Source organism: Podarcis bocagei (genome assembly GCF_964188305.1).
Source record: "Podarcis bocagei genome assembly, chromosome: 4".
In the NCBI taxonomy this organism is placed as follows: domain Eukaryota; kingdom Metazoa; phylum Chordata; class Lepidosauria; order Squamata; family Lacertidae; genus Podarcis; species Podarcis bocagei.
This window is the reverse complement of record NC_138128.1, coordinates 65,786,932-65,806,462: the sequence shown is the minus strand read 5'-3', so window position 1 is coordinate 65,806,462 and position 19,531 is coordinate 65,786,932. Positions and strand designations below refer to the sequence as shown.

The 19,531-nt window shown below is 40.8% G+C and overlaps 1 protein-coding gene across 1 annotated transcript in view; it reads right to left on the bottom strand.

Moving 5' to 3' along the window:
- The window catches only part of BTAF1 (B-TFIID TATA-box binding protein associated factor 1), a 38,234-nt gene extending 23,073 nt beyond the window's left edge, over positions 1-15,161 (bottom strand). The window contains exons 1-9 of the mRNA XM_081192203.1: positions 14,635-15,161; positions 6,649-6,772; positions 5,040-5,154; positions 4,514-4,660; positions 3,765-3,973; positions 3,261-3,397; positions 1,785-1,896; positions 1,598-1,666; positions 458-547 (exon numbers count right to left, since the gene is read on the bottom strand). Of these exons, the coding sequence (XP_081048329.1) occupies positions 458-547; positions 1,598-1,666; positions 1,785-1,896; positions 3,261-3,397; positions 3,765-3,973; positions 4,514-4,660; positions 5,040-5,154; positions 6,649-6,772; positions 14,635-14,648 (1,017 nt within the window). The 5' untranslated portion in view covers positions 14,649-15,161. The remainder of the gene's footprint in view (positions 1-457; positions 548-1,597; positions 1,667-1,784; positions 1,897-3,260; positions 3,398-3,764; positions 3,974-4,513; positions 4,661-5,039; positions 5,155-6,648; positions 6,773-14,634) is intronic.
- Positions 15,162-19,531: the final 4,370 nt, after the last annotated feature.

Sequence of the window (19,531 nt, the reverse complement as noted above, 5' to 3'; positions counted from 1 at the left end):
CTGTTTAGAAAAAAGGTAAATTTTGAAAAGGTGAAATATTCAAGATTATTACTTACATTTTTAGTCGCTTCCTGACAACAAGTTAACTAAAAGTGACTTACTATATAGTTCAAACATTAAAACTAAATATAAAAACCAGAACACAATAAAAATTTAAAACAAACAAAAGGCAGGTCTAATATAACCCACCCTACAAAAAAAAGGCAAGGAAGAGCCAAGATAAACCCAAAACTCTCAAAATGAAGGTCCAAAAGCTAGCATATTAAAAACAAACAAACATTTTTGCCTGGTGCCAAAAAGTAGATAATGATGGTGCCAGGAAATGACAGTGCTTTCTGTAGCAACCTCTCTCCACACTTCATTATTTTTATAACAAAAGAACAGCTGAGAACTGTGCACTACAGCTGAATGTACAAATGCTCACAATGAATTATCAAGGTTTGCATATTGATCTTACCTCTTCTATAGTGCTGTCTCCTATTTTTCCCCCACTTTTTCCATGAGCTTTAAGTACCTCTCTTAGTCCAACACCTGCACCATGCCGAATCTAAACACAAAACAGATTAAGATTTATTTACATACATGAAGGTCTCACTATCCAAACAATGCATTCTCAGGAAATCGTTTCTTGACAATTTCCATTGATTCCTATGGGGAAATTTCTAATGTGTTCCCAACCACAGAATTTTGATCCCAAAATGATGAAACAATTTATGAAAACCCTCTGAAATCTTGCAAAAGTCAAACCAGGAAGGAAAAAATGCTCTCTTATTTGTTCAGTCTCCCCCACTTCCTCCTCTCTCAGATCGTTCTGGAAAACACCTCCCACAGAGCACAAAAAGTAAGCCTCGTTAAACTGCTTATTTGCTTACAGTATTACACACAGGTCTGGCTGTTTGGATAACTGAATTGGTGGTGTGTATAGTGAGGTTGTCCTGCCAACCTAGCAGTTCGAAAGCACATCAAAGTGCAAGTAGACAGCTACCGCTCCGGCGGGAAGGTAAACGGCATTTCCGTGTGCTGTTCTGGTTCGCCAGAAGTGGCTTAGTCATGCTGGCCACATGACCCAGAAGCTGTACGCCGCCTCCCTCGGCCAATAAAGCAAGATGAGTGCAGCAACCCCAGAGTCGGTCACAATTGGACCTAATGGTCAGGGGTCCCCTTTACCTTTTATAGTGAGGTTGGGTACTAATAACTCATGTTTGGGCAAGTGATTTTTTGTGTAACGAGCATTTGGATAGTGGGACCTGCCTGCAGACCTTGATATGTCATGGTCCATTTCACCCTGAAGGGAATGTAGAGCTTGAGGAGGCAAAGGTCCCCCCATCTCTGTACTAAAACCTACACAATTGTCCCACTGTATCCAATGCATGAAAAGGGCATCAGTGGTCTTGAATGTCAAGTTACCTTAAAATGGTTAGAAGTGCACAGAATGAATAGAACTGACTTAATGGTATGATCTGAACTATTCGTTAGTGTCAATACAAATAACTTATAAATTGGAAACAAAATGATTAGAAAAACTGTCCCAAACTCAATCTTGAAAGTGTCTATTCTTTTCAACCCAATATAACTGAAGATAAATTATCATTTTTACCTCCCATGATGGGTTAAAGAGATCATTGCACACTTCTTCACAAAAACTCTCCAGAGGCCATTCGTTGGTCTAAAAGTGAGACATAAATAACATGGACTATTACCACTGTCACCAACTGAATCACTGGACAAAGTTATTGAGGTTGGATTTTGCTGTCAATTCAAATTTTGATGAGGGTATACTGTACCTCTTCTGGCATATTCTCTACCAAAAGTCTGGAGTCAGTTGCAGGTTGACTGATGATAACATTTGCAATTTTTCTTCTCTTTTCATCAGGCTCACCATCAGTGCTATCATTGCTACAAAGAACAATGAAATGTTTAAGTGTCAGTTACTTGTCACATAAGTTACTGTACTCACTATTAGCATTTAAAGATTGACGATTTTAAATGAAAGTGTCTAAGACTCCTCACAGAGCAACTATTGGAAAATTTGGGCATGCAGGTGCAAATATATTGAATGGGAATGCTTCCAAATCAGAAACTTAACAGTATTATATTTGAAAATATAAGAAAAAAGATTGGCTTTGATTTATCACTAGATTCCTTGGTATTATTTTACTACATGAAATAAAAAATGCCATTATTAACTTGTAGGCAGCTGCTAGGCTAGCTATAAATCATAGACAGAAACAAAGGGATACATCCTCTTTAATGTAAAGGATGCAGGACATGCACGATTAATGTAAGTTAGATGGAAAACAGTCTTATCTATATCTATCTAACCAACCAACCAATCTTGCAATGGAATGGAATGGAATAGAATGGAATGGAATGACAAGGTTCAAGATATACACATGGCACTGGGAGTACTGAAAAGGAACTAACAAGACATCTTGTTGCACTGTAGAGTCCTCTTTCAGGATTTCAGCTAGGCAACTTTCCCAGGATACTCCATTCCTCCGTCTGTCATATCAGCATTCTGTGGCTATTAAGAATGTTCTGCCATCTTGGGGCTGTTTTAGGGTTTTTGTACTCGCGCAAACCTTAGGGTTTCCTCAAGCTTGTAGATACCTTCTTTGTACACACAGAAAGTGCTGTTTTGGCCTCATAATCAATGGCATTGAGAAATAGAGGGAGAGTGTTGTAGTATGTCTATACTGATGTACTTTTGTAAATCAGTCTTCCAAGCTTGGTGCCCTCTTGATTGTTTTGGACTACAACTTCAATTATCCATGAAAATTGGTCTTTCTGGCTGGGGCTGATGGGAACTCTAGTCGAAAACATCTGGAAGGTATCAGGGTTGAAGAAGGCTGTTTTAAAATATTTTATTATAATGGTAAAGGTAAAGGGACCCCTGACCGCTAGGTCCAGTCATGGACGACTGTGGGGTTGCGGCGCTCATCTTGCTTTATTGGCCAAGGGAGCCAGCGTACAGCTTCCAGGTCATGTGGCCAGCATGACTAAGCCGCTTCTGGTGAACCACAGCAGTGCACGGAAACGCCGTTTACCTTTCCGCCAGAGCGGTACCTATTTATCTACTTGCACTTTGACGTGCTTTCAAACTGCTAGGTTGGCAGGAGAAAGGACCGAGCAACGGGAGCTCACCCCGTTGCGGGGATTTGAACCGCCGACCTTCTGATCAGCAAGCCCTAGGCTCTGTGGTTTAGACCACAGTGCCACCTGTGTCCTATTTTAATGGTATGTTCAAATTGATACAGTACCTCTTCTCATTGGTTTCTACCGCATCTCTAGACTTCTGCTTTGCAAACAACTTGGCCATTCTTTTAGCCTTATTTTTCTGCCTGCTACTCATACCAGCTCGAAATTCTGAATCAATCAACTCAGCAGCTTGAAGAGTCTGGAAAGATACAAAGGCTCAATGGTTACTCTGGCTTAGATCCACATAAACATGATTTGAGTTCCACTCACACAAAATGTTATTCATGCAGCTGCCTCCTTTCTGTAGCCTCTTGTACCCAGCATAACTTCTGAGGAGCAAGGGATTCTTTGAGGAGTGCAACACGGGGCATTTACGGCTGAAGTGGTAACAACTGGAAAAGGACCACTTTGGGTAAGTAAAAGTAGCTTCTATCTGAAATTTAAAGGAGAACAGACCTCCCCCCTCACCTAAAACTTTCAATATCATCCTCCATCAATTACTGTGTGATATATTTTTCTAAAGTTGAAGTTACGACAAGCATAGTATTTGAAACTTAATTGTTTACAACGTTATATCGAGTCTTTACAGTCAAACAGTCTGAAATTTTACCTACAGGTTTGTGAACAAAAAATGATGAAGTAGGAGTGTAGTCCAAATCCTCATCATTGAACAGGTCTTCTGTGTTCATTCCAATGGCAGCCCCCATATCAAGGCCAAGCTTCTTCTGGAGCAGCTTCCTCTGTCGTGCTATTCTCTCTTTGGGATCAACTTCACCTTAAAAAGTAAAACAGTCTTTAATCTCATGCTTATCCTTTACTAACATGAAAGCACTAAGCACATTTTAAATCTAGAAGCAGAACATTTACTGAAGAATAACTTCTATTTCTCCGCTTCTTTCAATATATACTCTTCACTGCCACACTTTGTGTCTGAAGTATATGTCATCTTGACTAGTATAGAAAGTTTGGTTTAGACATAAAAATGCACATTTATATATTAATATGCTATTTAAAATATTTCATTTTTGCTATTGCCATCTGCAACATGGTTTAAGAGGTAAATTTCTGCTTCTTTAGAAGTGCTGCGTTGGTTTAGCATTGCATCTGAACTGCACCATTGTATCTAATGTAGTTTAATAAACAGATTCTATTTCATAAATCTGATATATCAGTTGTAAAACCTGAGTAGACATATTCAATCACAAAAATGCAGACTATAAAATATTTTTAATGATTTGAGATAACGAAAGGTGACACAATGAAAACAATGTAGCTGAAGTATGTGGCACAGTTAATGTATTAAAGGAGCAAGTACCAGATGTGTCATCTTGAACCTCGAATTCTGCACCAGCAGACCCAAGAAGAGAAGCACTATGCTTTAGAAGTCGGCAGATATCAAATCGGTCAAAACGCAACCGATCAGAGGCAGAGGATTCTTCCACTGGACTTTCGCAGCCATGTTCTAGGTAAAGGTTAACAAAAAAACTTAGAATGAGATTAGTGCCGAAGTAACTGGTTCAAAAATATACAACTGCCATTCAATATCGCTTCACTAACGGGTTGAAGCTTTACACATGTCTAAGCAAAGTGAAAGACTAGGTAACAGCCACATAAAGTACTTCTCAGTAGAGAGGGGGAAATTGTGTTCCATTATGACTTTTTTGTTGTTGTTAATAACCAAACATACAATGTTGCAAAGCAGGTTTAGAAAGATGGCTGCGCACAAGGTTTAACAAAAATGTACTTATACAATAATAATAATTTATTATTTATACCCCACCCATCTGGCTGGGTTTCCCCAGCCCACTTCACAGTAATACTTTTAGTTCTCTTGGGATCACCTTGCTTTGGTCGTGGAGTTGGGTTCCATTCTGGTACATTTTTCACTATTGCTTCCACAGCTTGTCCAGCTGCAATGCGGGTATCCCAGTTTGTACTCCTTAAGTGTATCAATACCTTTAAGAAGTTCAAAAATGAATTCATTATGCTCTTTGTTTCCAAACAGATGTAATTAAATTCAGCAGCCACCAAATATTCTGGACAACACTCAAGAGCTTATAAAGTATGATTGATTAAAAGCTAGTCATTGAAATAGAAGGTCATCAAACGCAGATCACCATTATCTTTACATCCCAATAGCCTATCAAGTTTACTTCTGTTATATATCACTTGCTTTTAAAAGAATTATTAGTAGTTTATAAATGCCTACACACACACACTTACTTTTTGATATATACATGTTAAGCAATGGTCTGGTTCAACTAGCTTTTTTAAAAAAAATGTGGACACTTTTGACATAATTCTCTTTTCTTCCAGAAATTCATAGGGTTGCTACTTACACAGAACACTAGATTAACAAATTTAAGGATTTAATAGCTATTTTTACTCAAAAATAGTTCAACAGCATGAGGCTCTCTGCATCTCAGCTCTTCCTGAAACCATCTGTTTCTACAGAGGATATTCAGTAAGAACTTAAGAATCTGCTGGATCAGCCAGTGGCCCATTTAGTCTAGCATCCTGTTGTTACAGTGGCCAACTAGACCCCTCTAAGTCCAAAAGCAGGAACAGAGTACAATAGCACTCTAGCCATTTGTAATTATCAGAAACTGACAATGTTAAGTCACTTCCTTAACCTACCACAGGACAGAAGCAAGGGTGGCACAGAGGCTGGACAGCCCATTTACAAGAAGTCTGCAATATGTTGAACTTACTTCTGTTATTTTTATAAAAATGCCATGGAGGAACTAAATGATTGTGTTCCACAAAAAATAAATTCTGTGGATTTTCAGTAATGATCTTCCCTTAAAAAGTGTTTTACGACTAGTATCATAACAAACAGCCCCTATGCAGAGAGGCTTTATCAATTAAAGCTGCAATCATACACCCACACTCTTGGGGGAATAAGCTACATTACTAAAACTTTATTCACAGCAGACATATACAGGATTGCCCTGTAAATACAGAATTCTAACACAGACTTATATGCTATCAAAGTGTTCTATTAAATAAATTAACAAAATACACCATTAAATGTATTTCGGTATTATTCAACTGATTCTAACTTAAGGCCTTCCACCATCACCAGGTTACAAGAGAACAACAGCAAGGTCACCAGGTTACAGAAATTCACATTTGGCTCATTTTGATGACAAGGAATACCTCCAACTATAACAGGCTAATGGAGAGTGGTGCTACTGCAGAACAGGCTTTCCAGCACTGATGTCGTTGCCATACACCAGTATGGGGGAGGGCAGGGTGGCAACAAGGTCAGGAAGGTGTTGGTGTATTGGCAGAATCAATCCAGCAGTCCCAGAGGTGAACCTGAGCAACTTCTGCCCCCTCATCCTGGTACACAGCAGCTGAGGAGTTACCAAGTCTATGGTGGTGCCCCTCCCCCTGTTCTGCCTAATCCTGGCTCCAACATTATCAAATATTCAACAAAATGCTTACTTTGGCTAAGAGATTATGTAGTTCATGTGGATGAAGTTTCACAACCTCCCCAAGTTGTTGTGCAGCTGCTTTCCTTGTGACTGGCGTTGTGCCAGTGTCCAGTAAGATAAAGAGACGATCAAGCCTAGTATGGATGACAAAATGAAAATAAATATTTAAAAGATGTATCTGCAAATTTTGAGGCAGCCTATGTTCTAAAGATCACATGACTAATTACAGTGCATTGCACTGACTATATTAAAAAAGTTTAAATACCATGGGACTAGACCAGGGGTAGTCAACCTTTTTATACCTACCGCCCACTAATGCATCTTTCTTGATGGTAAAATTTCCTTACCGCCCACCAGTGCTGCAGTAACATGTGCCGTAGAATCCCCTGCCGCCCACCTGGAATCCTAAAACGCCCACTAGTGGGCGGTAGGGACCAAGTTGACTGCCCCTGGACTAGACTAACAATTCAGATTCAGTCACATTTCTGTCACAGTGAAATGTAACCATACAGACATCCAGATCTTTAACATCAGGTTGACTTCAAACAAGGTATGCTGTCTCTGAACATTTTTACTCATTATACTTGACAGTGTGAACTGAAATACTGCACAAAGAACTCCACAATCTGCCCAAAGCAAACTACAGAGTATACTACTTTGTAAAGCAAGTTGTGGTTACCAGGTTTGTTGCATCTTCTCTCTGCCTCTATTTGTAAGCTGATTCTCACTTCTTTTTTACTATGTAGTAAACTTACTTTATAGTCATTTTTAGCATAGCACTTATGCTATATGGCTGCTTGAGCAGATGTTGGCTCAGTGATGGACTACTTAACTTAAAATACTTATAACTAAGTACAGCCTGCAACATATGCACATTTAACTTGTGTGTGTTCAGGGTGACTGAAAAGCCTCTTCCTTGCTGCTACTCTCCAACTTTCTGCTGGCGGGGATACTCAGATAAGGGTCTCCAACAATTATCTCAGGATCCATGTAGGCCCATTGTCAGAAGAAACATTCTGCCATGTACAGGAGTCCTCACTGTGCAACAATTACAGGAATAGAGATTGAGAACTCCTATCCATACTGTAGACATATGCAATACACAAATTAACCTGTATTTCTGCAACTAGAAAGTGCTGCAACCTTCATGAGAAGATCACACAAGGCCTTTGCTTTCTTATGAATTGTTGTCTCCATCGGGTGAGTTGTGAACTAGTTTTGAGATACCAGAAGCAAGTGCACTGCATCTGATGTCCTTTTGAGTTGCCCCCTCCCTTGTGGATGACCTTTTCATCTATTCCTCAAATGCTTGTCACACTGCTACCAAACAGTACAATCCTATGCATGTCTATTCAGAAGTGTCTGGGAATATAAGCCCCACTGAATTCAATACTAATTACTTCTGAATAGACATGCACAGGACTGTAATGTAAAGTGCTATAGTTTCAAGGCCTCAATCTTCCTTTTAGTGGAACTAAGTGCCGCTAAACAAAATGGGCATTCTGAGTAAACTTGTGTAGGACTAATCTAGCCAACCAGATGCCTATGGGAAGCCCAAAAGAGCGACTCTTGAGTGCAACAACACTCTCCCCTCCTGTGGTTTCCAGCAACTGGTGTTTAGAAGAAGAGTGCAGCCTCTGACAGAGGAGGTAGAACACATCTATCAGGATTAGTAGCCACTGATAGCCTTAACCTCCATGGATGTCCTGAATCTTCCAACACTGAGCTTCAACTGATATCCCTGAGTTCTAGTGTAACTTGAGAGGAAGAAAAACTTTTCTCTATCCAGTCCCTCTATACAATGCTTAATTTAACATACTTCAATCACACCACACTTACTTGACTTTTCTCCAAACTAAGAAGCTCCAAATGCTTGCAACCTTGTTGTTTTAATCACCCTGAACTATTAAGTATCATCAGCAAACTTTGCTGCCCCACTGCTCACCTCATTTATGAAGAAATCAATAAGAACAGGTCCCAATAAAAATCGTTGGAAAACTCTACTTCATACAGCCCTCCATCAGAGAAAGACTGTCCCATTTACTGCTACCCTTCTGTTACTTAACCAGTTCTTCCTGATTTTAAATGGTTACTGTTTATATTTCAATTTTAAATGGTACTGTTTACATTTCAATTTCCCCAAAATTGGTTATTGGGGGGGGGGGACTTGGGGAAATGTTTTTCCTTATGGCTTAAAAATTATAGAAATTTTTACATCTCTATACGTGATACATCAATGAAATTACAGGATTTCCCAGGACTGAGTAGAGACACATGGGAGAGGGCACTCAGGCTCTTCCATTAATACCAATTCCATCACAGACTTGATAACTATCTATCCTACCTCCCGCTCCCATATCCTGCCTCCCACTCCCATCCACTATCACTTCACATACAAGGCATTTGGGCATAGTCAGTTTCAGGGTGTCCTTGAGCAAGAGGAAGCAGGACACAGAATGGGAAACAAGAACCAAGACAATGATCTTTGTTCCAGGCATGGGAAGAACAGATACAAATCAGTGGATTTGGGCTCCCACAATACCAAGTCCTACTTAAAGCAGAGTTTAAGAACACACTGCTATTCATAATTAACATATCTTTGACCCTTGGTTTTCTCAATATGGCTCCTAGTGGAACAGAATGAATATGTCAATAGTGAAACCATTTTAAATACTTTTACCGAGAAATCCAGATAATCTACTAATTTGGAAAATTAAATAATAAAGTTAAGCAAAATTCTAGTGAAATAGTGTTACTATGTATAGAATAGACTAGAACAAAAACCCACCTATACCACAAAAAGGCACAGTGAGTGCTTTCTTTGAAGTCTACCCATTCTGGACCACAGTTAACAAAACAATGTTTGCAATTAATGAGTTTGTTGACAACCACCAGTCAAAGTATTTTCTAGATAACTACAAGAAAAAATAAAACTATTTAACACACATATAAGAACCAATATTTTTTGCTGAACCACAATACATTTTAGTTGTCTCTTGCATTTTTGCTCCATTTTAAAGTCTTAGTATTTCCTTTTACAGTAACACTGTTCCCCCCATCTAAAAGCCTAACAAAAGTAACATAAGACCTTTTTAAAAACTCCCAACGAAGTCTCTGAATATTTTCACTAGACCAAGTGACAGTGTGGACCTGTCATTTTAAGAACAACTAGGTACAAGCCACACAGAGGCTCACCCTTTCGATTTTTTTTTGCCAGGTGTCAGAATGGCTTTAATTGGCCTTACATGGGGATGTAATTAAATTAATCCAATGGTTCAATTTCAAGCTACAATAATTGCTGAAGGGGGTCTCGTTATACCCAAGAATGCTGCTGTTATTGGGGCACCATGTTTGGCTAGTCAGCAACTGTTGGCAGTAGTTTCTGTGCTGGAAACTTATGTTTCTCTCTGCATGGTATGTAAAATTTGTGCTTTATGCAACACTTGCAGGGATGAGTTGAAGAATTTGTATCAAGATGTGGCTACTTTGTGATTTCATGCTACAATTGCAGCTTTTTAAAAATAGCATCTTCATGTACAGTATGAGGTACATATGAGCCATCATTTAGACGGGGGGAAACTCTTTTATGCCTGTGATTACTAACAGAAAGAGATGGAAAATCCATCAACAAGGTCCATAGACAACTGCTAATTTTTTTTGTTTGGCAAAGACGTCAATTTTATTCATCAGTTTCTATTTTTGTATCACTTTGACCACAAGGTTCCCTACTTCATAGTTTCCTGTCTTCTTTGGATGTTTAATTGCTCAAACTCCTACACCACTTTCCCAGACCTATTGTTGTTTACAAAATTGTAGGTGCTTCATAACTAAGCCAATAAAAATCTTATATAGGTTAATTTTTTCTCTCATTCATTTTCTAACAGCACAAGATAGTGGTTTATGTCTTATAAACCTTAGGGCAAAAGATGCAGAACAATCAATTCAACCTTTCAAATGAGAAGGGACTATTTTTCTTTAGCTGCTAGTGAGCATTAATGTTTGTATAAAACATGTACAACCACTTCAGGAAATCGTGGCTTTAAAACTGGGAATCCATGGACTTCCTAATGTTGTTGGACTACAACTCCCATCAGACCAAGCCAGTATGGCTAATTGTCAGGGACGATGGGAGTTGCAGTTCAGCAATATCTGGAGGCCCAAAGGCTCCCATGCCTGCTTTAAAATGTTAAGAATATCATGATTAACTCAGACCTATCATCTTCTAATTTGCAAATGACCCTTACTGACAGGTTACAGAAAGTAGGGAAAACAAACAAACTGCTATGGTCTTTCTTAGAACAATTTAATTAGACCTCAGTGATCCATGTTCCAATAACCTCCCATACAGATTACTGCAATGTGCTCTATGTGGGGCTGCTCTTTAAAACAATCTGGAAGGTGCAGCTGGTGCAGAATGTGGGAGTTCAGCTGCTAGAGTATTGTACATCACTCCCAATTTTGAAAGCACTGTACTGAATGTCAGTGAAAGCACAGTACCAGGCCTAATTCAGGATGCTGGTACTAGTGTACAAAGCCCTTTACGACTTGAGACACAAGTACCTGAAAAAATACTTTTCTCTATATGTCCTGAGTCACAATGTATATAACCAGGGTGTGAGACCCTTTTCATAGTGAAACCACCATGGATGGCAAGGAGGATGGGAATGCAAGAGAGGGCTTTCCCTGTGGTGGCATCCTGCCTCTAGATGGTGGCATCCTGCCTCTCTCTCCTGGGAGAGATCTGGTAGACCTTCGTTTGCCAAACTGAGGTGGAATTTGAAGAAGTTTGTGTTTGTGCAGGCCCCTGGAAGGGAATACAGATAGGGAATACAAATGACATTGGAATTTCATGACAGACAATTACTGCATACAGTGGTACCTCAGGTTAAGTACTTAATTCGTTCCGGAGGTCTGTTCTTAACCTTAAACTGTTCTTAACCTGAAGCACGACTTTAGCTAATGGGGCCTCCTGCTGCCGCTGCGCTACTGGAGCACAATTTCTGTTCTCATCCTGAAGCAAAGTTCTTAACCCAAGGTACTATTTCTGGGTTAGCGGAGTCTAACTTGAAGTGTATGTAACTTGAAGCGTATGTAACCTGTTGTACCACTGTATTATTTTGTTTATGCTGATATTACCTTGGGGACCCTTGGGGGGGGGGAGGGCAAGATCTAAATTTAATGAATATTTTATTATTTATTAGATTTATATACCGCCCTTCATCACAAGATCTCAGGATGGTTCACAGGAAAAAATCAAATATAAATTAGCAGTAGACATTTGAAATATCCAGTGACTTTTGTCAACTTGCTACTAAAGATCCTTTCAACCATCCCCCACTTACCACTGGCTAAGTTGGCTGGGGATGATGAGGACTGTAGTCCAACAGCAGAGCTAGAATGCTGGGGAGCTGCTCTGTGATAATGAGCTCAAGGTGATTGGTGGACATTTGGTGATTTTCTATTGTTTTCTATTGTATTTTTACTGTACCCTTTTGGTATTAATATGCTGCTCACAGCTTGAGGTGGCCCTTGAGCCAAAAAATGGTATATAACTAAACCACAACTTAATAATGGGATATCTAGGGACCTAAAGTTGAAAAACACTCCTTTAAATGAAGCTGCTTTTCTGTGCAAAACATACGCTCTACTAGAGAGCTATGTGAAAAGGATCTAGGAGTCTAACAGAACACAAGCTTAAAATGAGTGTGATGAAGCAGTAAAAAAAGCTAATGCTATTCTAGGCTGCATCAACAGAAGTAAAGTGTCCAGATCAAGGGAAGTAACAGTACCATTCTATTCTGCTTTGGTCAGACCCTACCTAGAGTACTGTGTCCAGTTCCAGGCACCACAATTTAAGAAGGATATTGACAAGCTGGGATGCTTGCAGAGGAGGGTGACTAAGAGGATCAAGGTTCTGCAAGCCAAGCTTTAAGAGGAACAGTTGAGGGAGTTGGATATGTTGAGCCTGGAGAAAAGACAAAAGATACGATAGCCATCTTCAAAGATCTGAACAGCTGCTGCATGCAAGATGGAACAAGCTTGTTTTCTGATGCTCCAGAAGCTAGGACCTGAACCAATGGATTCAATTTACAAGAAAGGAAATTCCACCTAGGAAGAACTTTCTGACTGTAAAAAAACAGTGGTTGATTGGCCATCTCTTGGTGATTCTTTAGCTGCAATTGCTACATTGCTAGGGGTTGGACTAAGTTACTCTTGTGGTCCCTTCCAACTCTCCAGTTATGAGATTCTATAAAGCATCTTAAAAAGCAGAGACATCACCTTGCCAGCAAAGGTCCGTATAGTTAAAGCTATGGTTTTCCCAGTAGTGATGTATGGAAGTGAGAGCTGGACCATAAAGAAGGCTGAACACTGAAGAATTGATGCTTTTGAATTATAGTGCTGGAGGAGATTCTTGAGAGTCCCATGGACTGCAAGAAGAGCAAACGTATCCATTCTTAAGGAAATCAGCCCTGAGTGCTCACTGGAAGGACAGATCATAAAGCTGAGGCTCCAATACTTTGGCCACCTCATGAGAAGAGAAGATTCCCTGGAAAAGACCCTGATGCTGGGAAAGATTGAGGGCACAAGGAGAAGGGGACAACAGAGGACGAGATGGTTGGACAGTGTTCTCGAAGCTACCAGCATGAGTTTGACCAAACTGCGGGAGGCAGTGGAAGACAGGAGTGCCTGGCGTGCTCTGGTCCATGGGGTCATGAAGAGTCGGACACGACTAAACAACAAGAAGTATCGTCACAAGCTACAGCAAGACAATTATGTAAATAACTGCTGGCAGAAGCTCACTAGTTATTGCCAAGCCAGTGTAACACAAGGCAGCTAGGTTTTAATTTACATGATCAGAAAAACGGTGAGGGCTATAACAGAGGCAGAGCACATGGTTTACATGCAGTTCCCAGGTTCAATGCCTGGAATACCCATTTCCAAATAGGGCTGTCTGAAACCCTGGAGAGCTTCTACCAGTCATTAGTCTAAAGACACAGATTCTGTGCCTGCCCCCAGTGTTGGTCGTAGTCTAACATCATCAGTCCCAGACAGCATGGCCAAGATTTGGGGATAATAGGAACTCTAGCCCAGTGACAGCTGAAAGTCCACATATTTTGCATCCCTGGTGTAGGCAATACTCAACTAGATGGATATGACAATTTCCTAGAAGTTTTTCAAATCAGGCTTTTCATGAAGAAAGGTAACAGCACTGCTGCTTAACAGAAAGAATAACCAGAAGAAAACTCATGATAAATAAAACACTGATCAAATGAACATAATGGGCCACAAATTAACAGCTTCTAGGTTCCTAATTTGGTTTAGGACTACAGTGAAAGCATCTTTACGATGTGGGGACCTCATGCACCAGGATGCTCAAACACTGGAAATACACTTCTTCGTATACAGTGGAGGCCTCCGTGCACACACATCATGCATAGACAGGCACACACATTCAGAAAGGGAAACCTAACAGCCTTGATGACTTCTCATTCATTTTCGTTTAGCCAGAAACCATAATTGTATGTGTGTGTCTCATCAGATTTCTCCACGGCCCTTTATTCAAACTCACTTAAAGTTATGTTGAAATGAAGTTTGACACCTACCACCCACCGACCCCCTTAAAGCTTCGGGAGTCCCTAACTTTAGGGTGTATGTGTGTGTGCAGGGCCTAAGCTCCTTTCGCCTGCACTCATCCTTGCTTCTAGACTCCACAAAGCTTCTAGAATCCCGGGTATAGGGCGGTATATAAATTCAATAAATAATAGCAACAGTAAAAGCGTGTGCGGGGGGTGGTGTGCCTGCCTACCACGACTCCATGAGCAGCCACCTCCCCACGAGGCGTCCCTCCGGAGTAAGAAAGGCAGGCGCCTGCCGATATCCCGGGCTACTATACGAACCCGAGGAAAGAGCAATTAAACGAAGAACGAGGCGGAAACCCTCTTAGGAGACCGCCTGCCCCCTCAGCCCACTCCTCCCCCCCCCACCTCACACCGACCTGGAGACGGCCATGGCGAAGGAGAGACGGAGCTAAGGCCCGGCTGAGCAGGCAGGGAGCCACCGCGCTGCTGGCAGGAAGGAGCGGGGGCAGGGCCCCGGCCTGGGCCTCCGGGAAGCGCGGAGCGGCCCGAGGGCGGGATGGCGACTAGGCGAGGCTTCGGCCCGCGCCCCCCTCCTCCCTTCGGCCGCCTGTACGAGCAGTAGCGACCAGAAACTCCACCCGCGCGGATTAAAGCCTCTATTCTCCCATCACCAGGGAGAAGCCCGACGCCTGGTTTTATATGAGCAGCCATCTTGTATTTATTCCCTTCCTCCATGGAAGCCGCTTCCTGATTGGCATGGACGCCAGACCGCAGCCAATGGGAAGCGTCCTCTGAAGAGGAGCGCGGGGGAGGGGACAAGCAGGGGTCCGGAGAGGAGTTCGCGGAGCCTGCTGAGGAGGAGGCGGCGGCGGCCATGCTTACGGGGCAGTACCATTCGCCCAACCGGATGGGGGTGGTGGTGAAAGGAAGACTCGGTAGTTTTAGCGGTTTCCCATCCGCGGAATGAAGGGAAATAATATATCCTCCCCCCTACTCTTCCGGTTTCTCCGAAAATAAACTTAACTTGGAAAATAAAGCGGCGAATGTGTTAGTTCCTGGAGAAATAGGTCTGTTGTCCCCTGTTCTTGCTTGCAGGTTTCCCACAGGCATTTGGTTGGCCGCCGTGAGAACAGGTTGCTGGACTAGACGAGCCATTGGACAGATCCCGCAGTCTCTTCTTATGTTACTACTGTATGTTATTCCCCCAAAAATGCCCATGTGGCATTTCTAGCCTCCATTTCAGTTACAGAGGGGAATTGAGTACCTGTGGTGCTTTTAACCCCGCTGTCCTAGGAATGAGCTGCACTCCAGGCCTTCTGAATAAACATGGTTAGGATTGCACTATTACTATGGCAGTTCTACATTTGGCTTTCTCTTGGCCTATTTATGGTGAAGGAATTGGCTACTATGCCCCTGGACGAGAGAATATCATGCTAATGAGTTCAGTTTTAGGTCAGTTTCAGAAGGGAAAAGTAAATCCGTAACGAAGCAACTCAAACTTACACACCCTCATGAAAGTACAGTTGAGCACATTTGATGATGATGATAAAATGGGCAAAAGATATTGGGCATAATATTCAAATTGACTCTTGGTTAAGGCTATGGAATGTTGGAATTAATTTCACTGTGTGTATGGTCTTGAAAGAGAATACAATGAAACTGATGTAGAGATGGTACTTAACTCCAACTAAATTAGCTAAGATGCACAGAATGAAAAATAGGAAATGTTGGAAATGTAATGAGAAAGAAGGAGATTTTTATCATATGTGGTGGACTTGTGATAAGGTTCAAACATTTTGGGAGAACATATATAATGAGTTAAAGAAAAGGTTAAAATATACTTTTCCTAAGAAACCCGAAGCCATCCTGTTGGGAATGGTAGGGGCTAAAATATCCAGATTAGACCAGACATTAGTGTATTTATGTATGCCACCAAAGTAGCAAGAACTTTACTTGCCCAAAAATGGAAATAAATACCAATGATACAGGATTGGCAAAAAAAGATGATAGACTATGTGGAACTGGCAAACCTGATGGGAAGAATCAGAGTGACCAAGTGTTCCAGAGAGACTGGAGTAAATTAATTTCATATATAGAAAATCAGTGTACACATTTAAAAACACTAGCAGGATTGAGATAAAACTTGCAATGTTTATAAGAATAAATTTTCTGCTTGTATTTTAAAAATCTGAATACTTTAGAAAAATGTAGAATTGTGATGATATAATTGTGTGGAATTAAGATATGTCTTAGAAAACTAGAAGATGGATGGAGGGAAGCGGAGAACTTGGCAGAGCTAAAAGTTAAAATGTGTTTTAAGTTGATATATTAATGTTAAAAATTTGGAATATATATATATATATATATATATATATATATATATATATATATATATAGTACTGTTGAGCACATTTTAAATCTAAAAATGAAAGAAATAGAAGGTGTCGTCACAAGGAGACTCTGCAGTAGATAATGCTAACAAAGCTGCACTCTTCTTGCCTCTTTTAAGCTTGAACACCATGTAAATACTGAGTGCTATAACAATCTTTATAATGGGAAAGAACATGAGATTCCCGCCACTTCGATAACGGGGTATGTTCACAATACCACCTCAAAACCACTTTTTTCTGGTGAATTTTACAGCTCTTTCCCCCCAGCTATTCACATCAGCATGGCTTCATTAATGTCAGATTAATTTCTGTTTGCGTATGCACCATCTTTACCCTATGCTGAGGCGTTCACACCTTGGCTAGAGATGTATTAGGAAGGGCTTAAGCACTCCAATCAGTGTGAAACTGGTTTGAGAAAGAACACATCAGAAAGTATTTTAGAACCAGGTAAAGGACATGTATTTTGGATAACATGTGAACATGGATTAAAACCCAGCACTGGAAACAGGGTGAGTGGACAGTAAACAGGAATGTGAATATAGCCTTAGTTCATTCATCAGTTCTCACCAACTAATCACCTTAAATTTCACATATTCCACAATTCTATAGGTGCAATCTTTAGATACTGAAAGGATTGTGAACTAGTCTAAATTCAACAAAAATAATTACCAATCATGAAAAGGCCACATTTTAACTTTTTTTTTTTTACACAGCTCAACCAAAATAACACTTAGAAAACTCTAGTGAGCTCTGAAATATCAGCTCCACCAAGACAGACTAAAGACTAGTATAGTCCTTTTTACAAAAGCCCTAAACATGCCCACACAGTATTATCTCCTGTAATAGAAAGTATGAGAAATAATTTATAGGTTAATGTTAACTCCACCCAACCCTAAATTGCAGCAGTCATCAATCTCCAACTAAGTCATAGTGAGAGTAGACCCATTTAAATCAATTGACTTAAATTACAGCCCTTACATTATGACTGTAAAAACATAAATAGAGCCCTGTCGGATTTTATGAACATAAGTTTGTAGCATTGACTTTGTTTAGGTCATACTACATATTACATTGTGCTGGAAATTTTGCCTTACGTCATACATTTTTCAGCAATTCATTACAGTATTTTAATGATGTGACCTAAACACACCTTAAAAACATGTTTCCCTGGGCAGTTCCTTGACTGATTCAGAACCTAGATGGGACCTAGATACTATATGTAGCCTAGATTTAAAGATTAAATAACATTATGCTATATTTAGCATTAAGCCCCCAAATAGGGTTGCCAGGTCACAACCCAGAGAGCATGTGTGCCCTTTTACAGCCCCACAATAACACAAATCTATGCAGCTGTGGCTTCTTCTGCCTTGATCACCCTTCTCTTTCTGCCTGCTGCGCAGCCCATTGAGAGCCCTGCTTCCTCCAACAGTGGAGAAAGGTGTGTAGATTAATGGACTGGGGGAGAAACAGGGTGGGAGAAGTGGTGGCTGCATCCTCATTTGCAGATTGGATGGCTTTTCCTCTAACTAGCCTGTGCCACCCAGTGAATGCCTGCTACTCCCATATTTGGTGCTTGTGTCATTGCTTTGGCAGTGTGGTATTAGTTGCTGTCTCCCATGCTGCACAGCACCCACTATTAGTTCTATTTTGTCCCACCATACCTTTCTCAATAGCCAGTGGCCTTGTATTAGAGTTGGGCTATTTTCTCCTTTCCCGTTTTACTATTCCTGACCTTTCCTTCTCGTTGGATGTTCCAGCCCATGATATGGAAGTGTGTTGTGGTGGATATAGTCTTGTGCTTCCATCAGGAAAATCTCAGTTCATTCACCAGTCAGATATGAAACGCACACTGATCTTGTCCAAGTCTGGTTTAAACACTGAGAGCGTGACGATAAAGTGGGAAACCTGCTCGTAAAATACCCTTGGAAGAAAAAAAGACATCCTCTCAAGTAACCTGGTCCTGAGTTATACAGCCTTACATGTTAGTACCAATACCTTAAATCCGGCCAAGTAGCAGATTGGTAGCCAGTATAAATCCTGCAGGCAAGGCGATATATAGCGGTTTGCCCCCACATGAATCATGGCATTTTTTGTCCTCGCAAGAAACACCCAAGAGTCTCTTCAAGTACTTGCTTGCCTGCTTACTTACCACCACAGGAATGAGTAGCAGCTAAGGCTGTGGACGGACCTCTCTATCTAATCTGTGGCCCCAGATTGGGTCAATTTGCTTTGTGCTGCCCCGTCCCTCCCCAAATCTGTCCCCAAAGCAATTCGTTGGTGGGGTTTAGGATTTTTAAATCCCTATTTTAACACAAAGTTTAATTTAATAAAATAAGATAAACAAATAGTCCTGTAGTCTTGATACTGATCTTGCTTCTAGATTCTAGTTTTGGTTTTTTTGAGATACTGCTTATAGTAGTACCTCGGGTTAAGTACTTAATTCGTTCTGGAGGTCCGTTCTTAACCTGAAACTGTACTTAACCTGAAGCACCACTTTAGCTAATGGGGCCTCCTCCTGCTGCTGCACCATCAGAGCACAATTTCTGTTCTCATCCTGAAGCAAAGTTCTTAACCTGAAGCACTATTTCTGGGTTAGCGGAGTCTGTAACCTGAAGCGTATGTAACCCAAGGTACCACTCTACTTAAAAATCCTCCAAAAGCATGACAGAAGAAAAATGATGAATGCCTCCAATGACAGTGAGGACTCTACACAGCTATCTTCAAGCCTGAAATTTCTTTACCTGTTTGTAATATACAACACGGAATTGAAATTCAACATGGAAGGGAACCTGCTGCTGAAATTACATGGGCAGGATACTAATAGAGCACAAGTCCTCAAGTTTACAATTTTTCTCAGTGGGTAGGTTCCCTTGCTGTCATGCTTTTAAAATAGGAAATACAGTGGTACCTTGGGTTATGAACA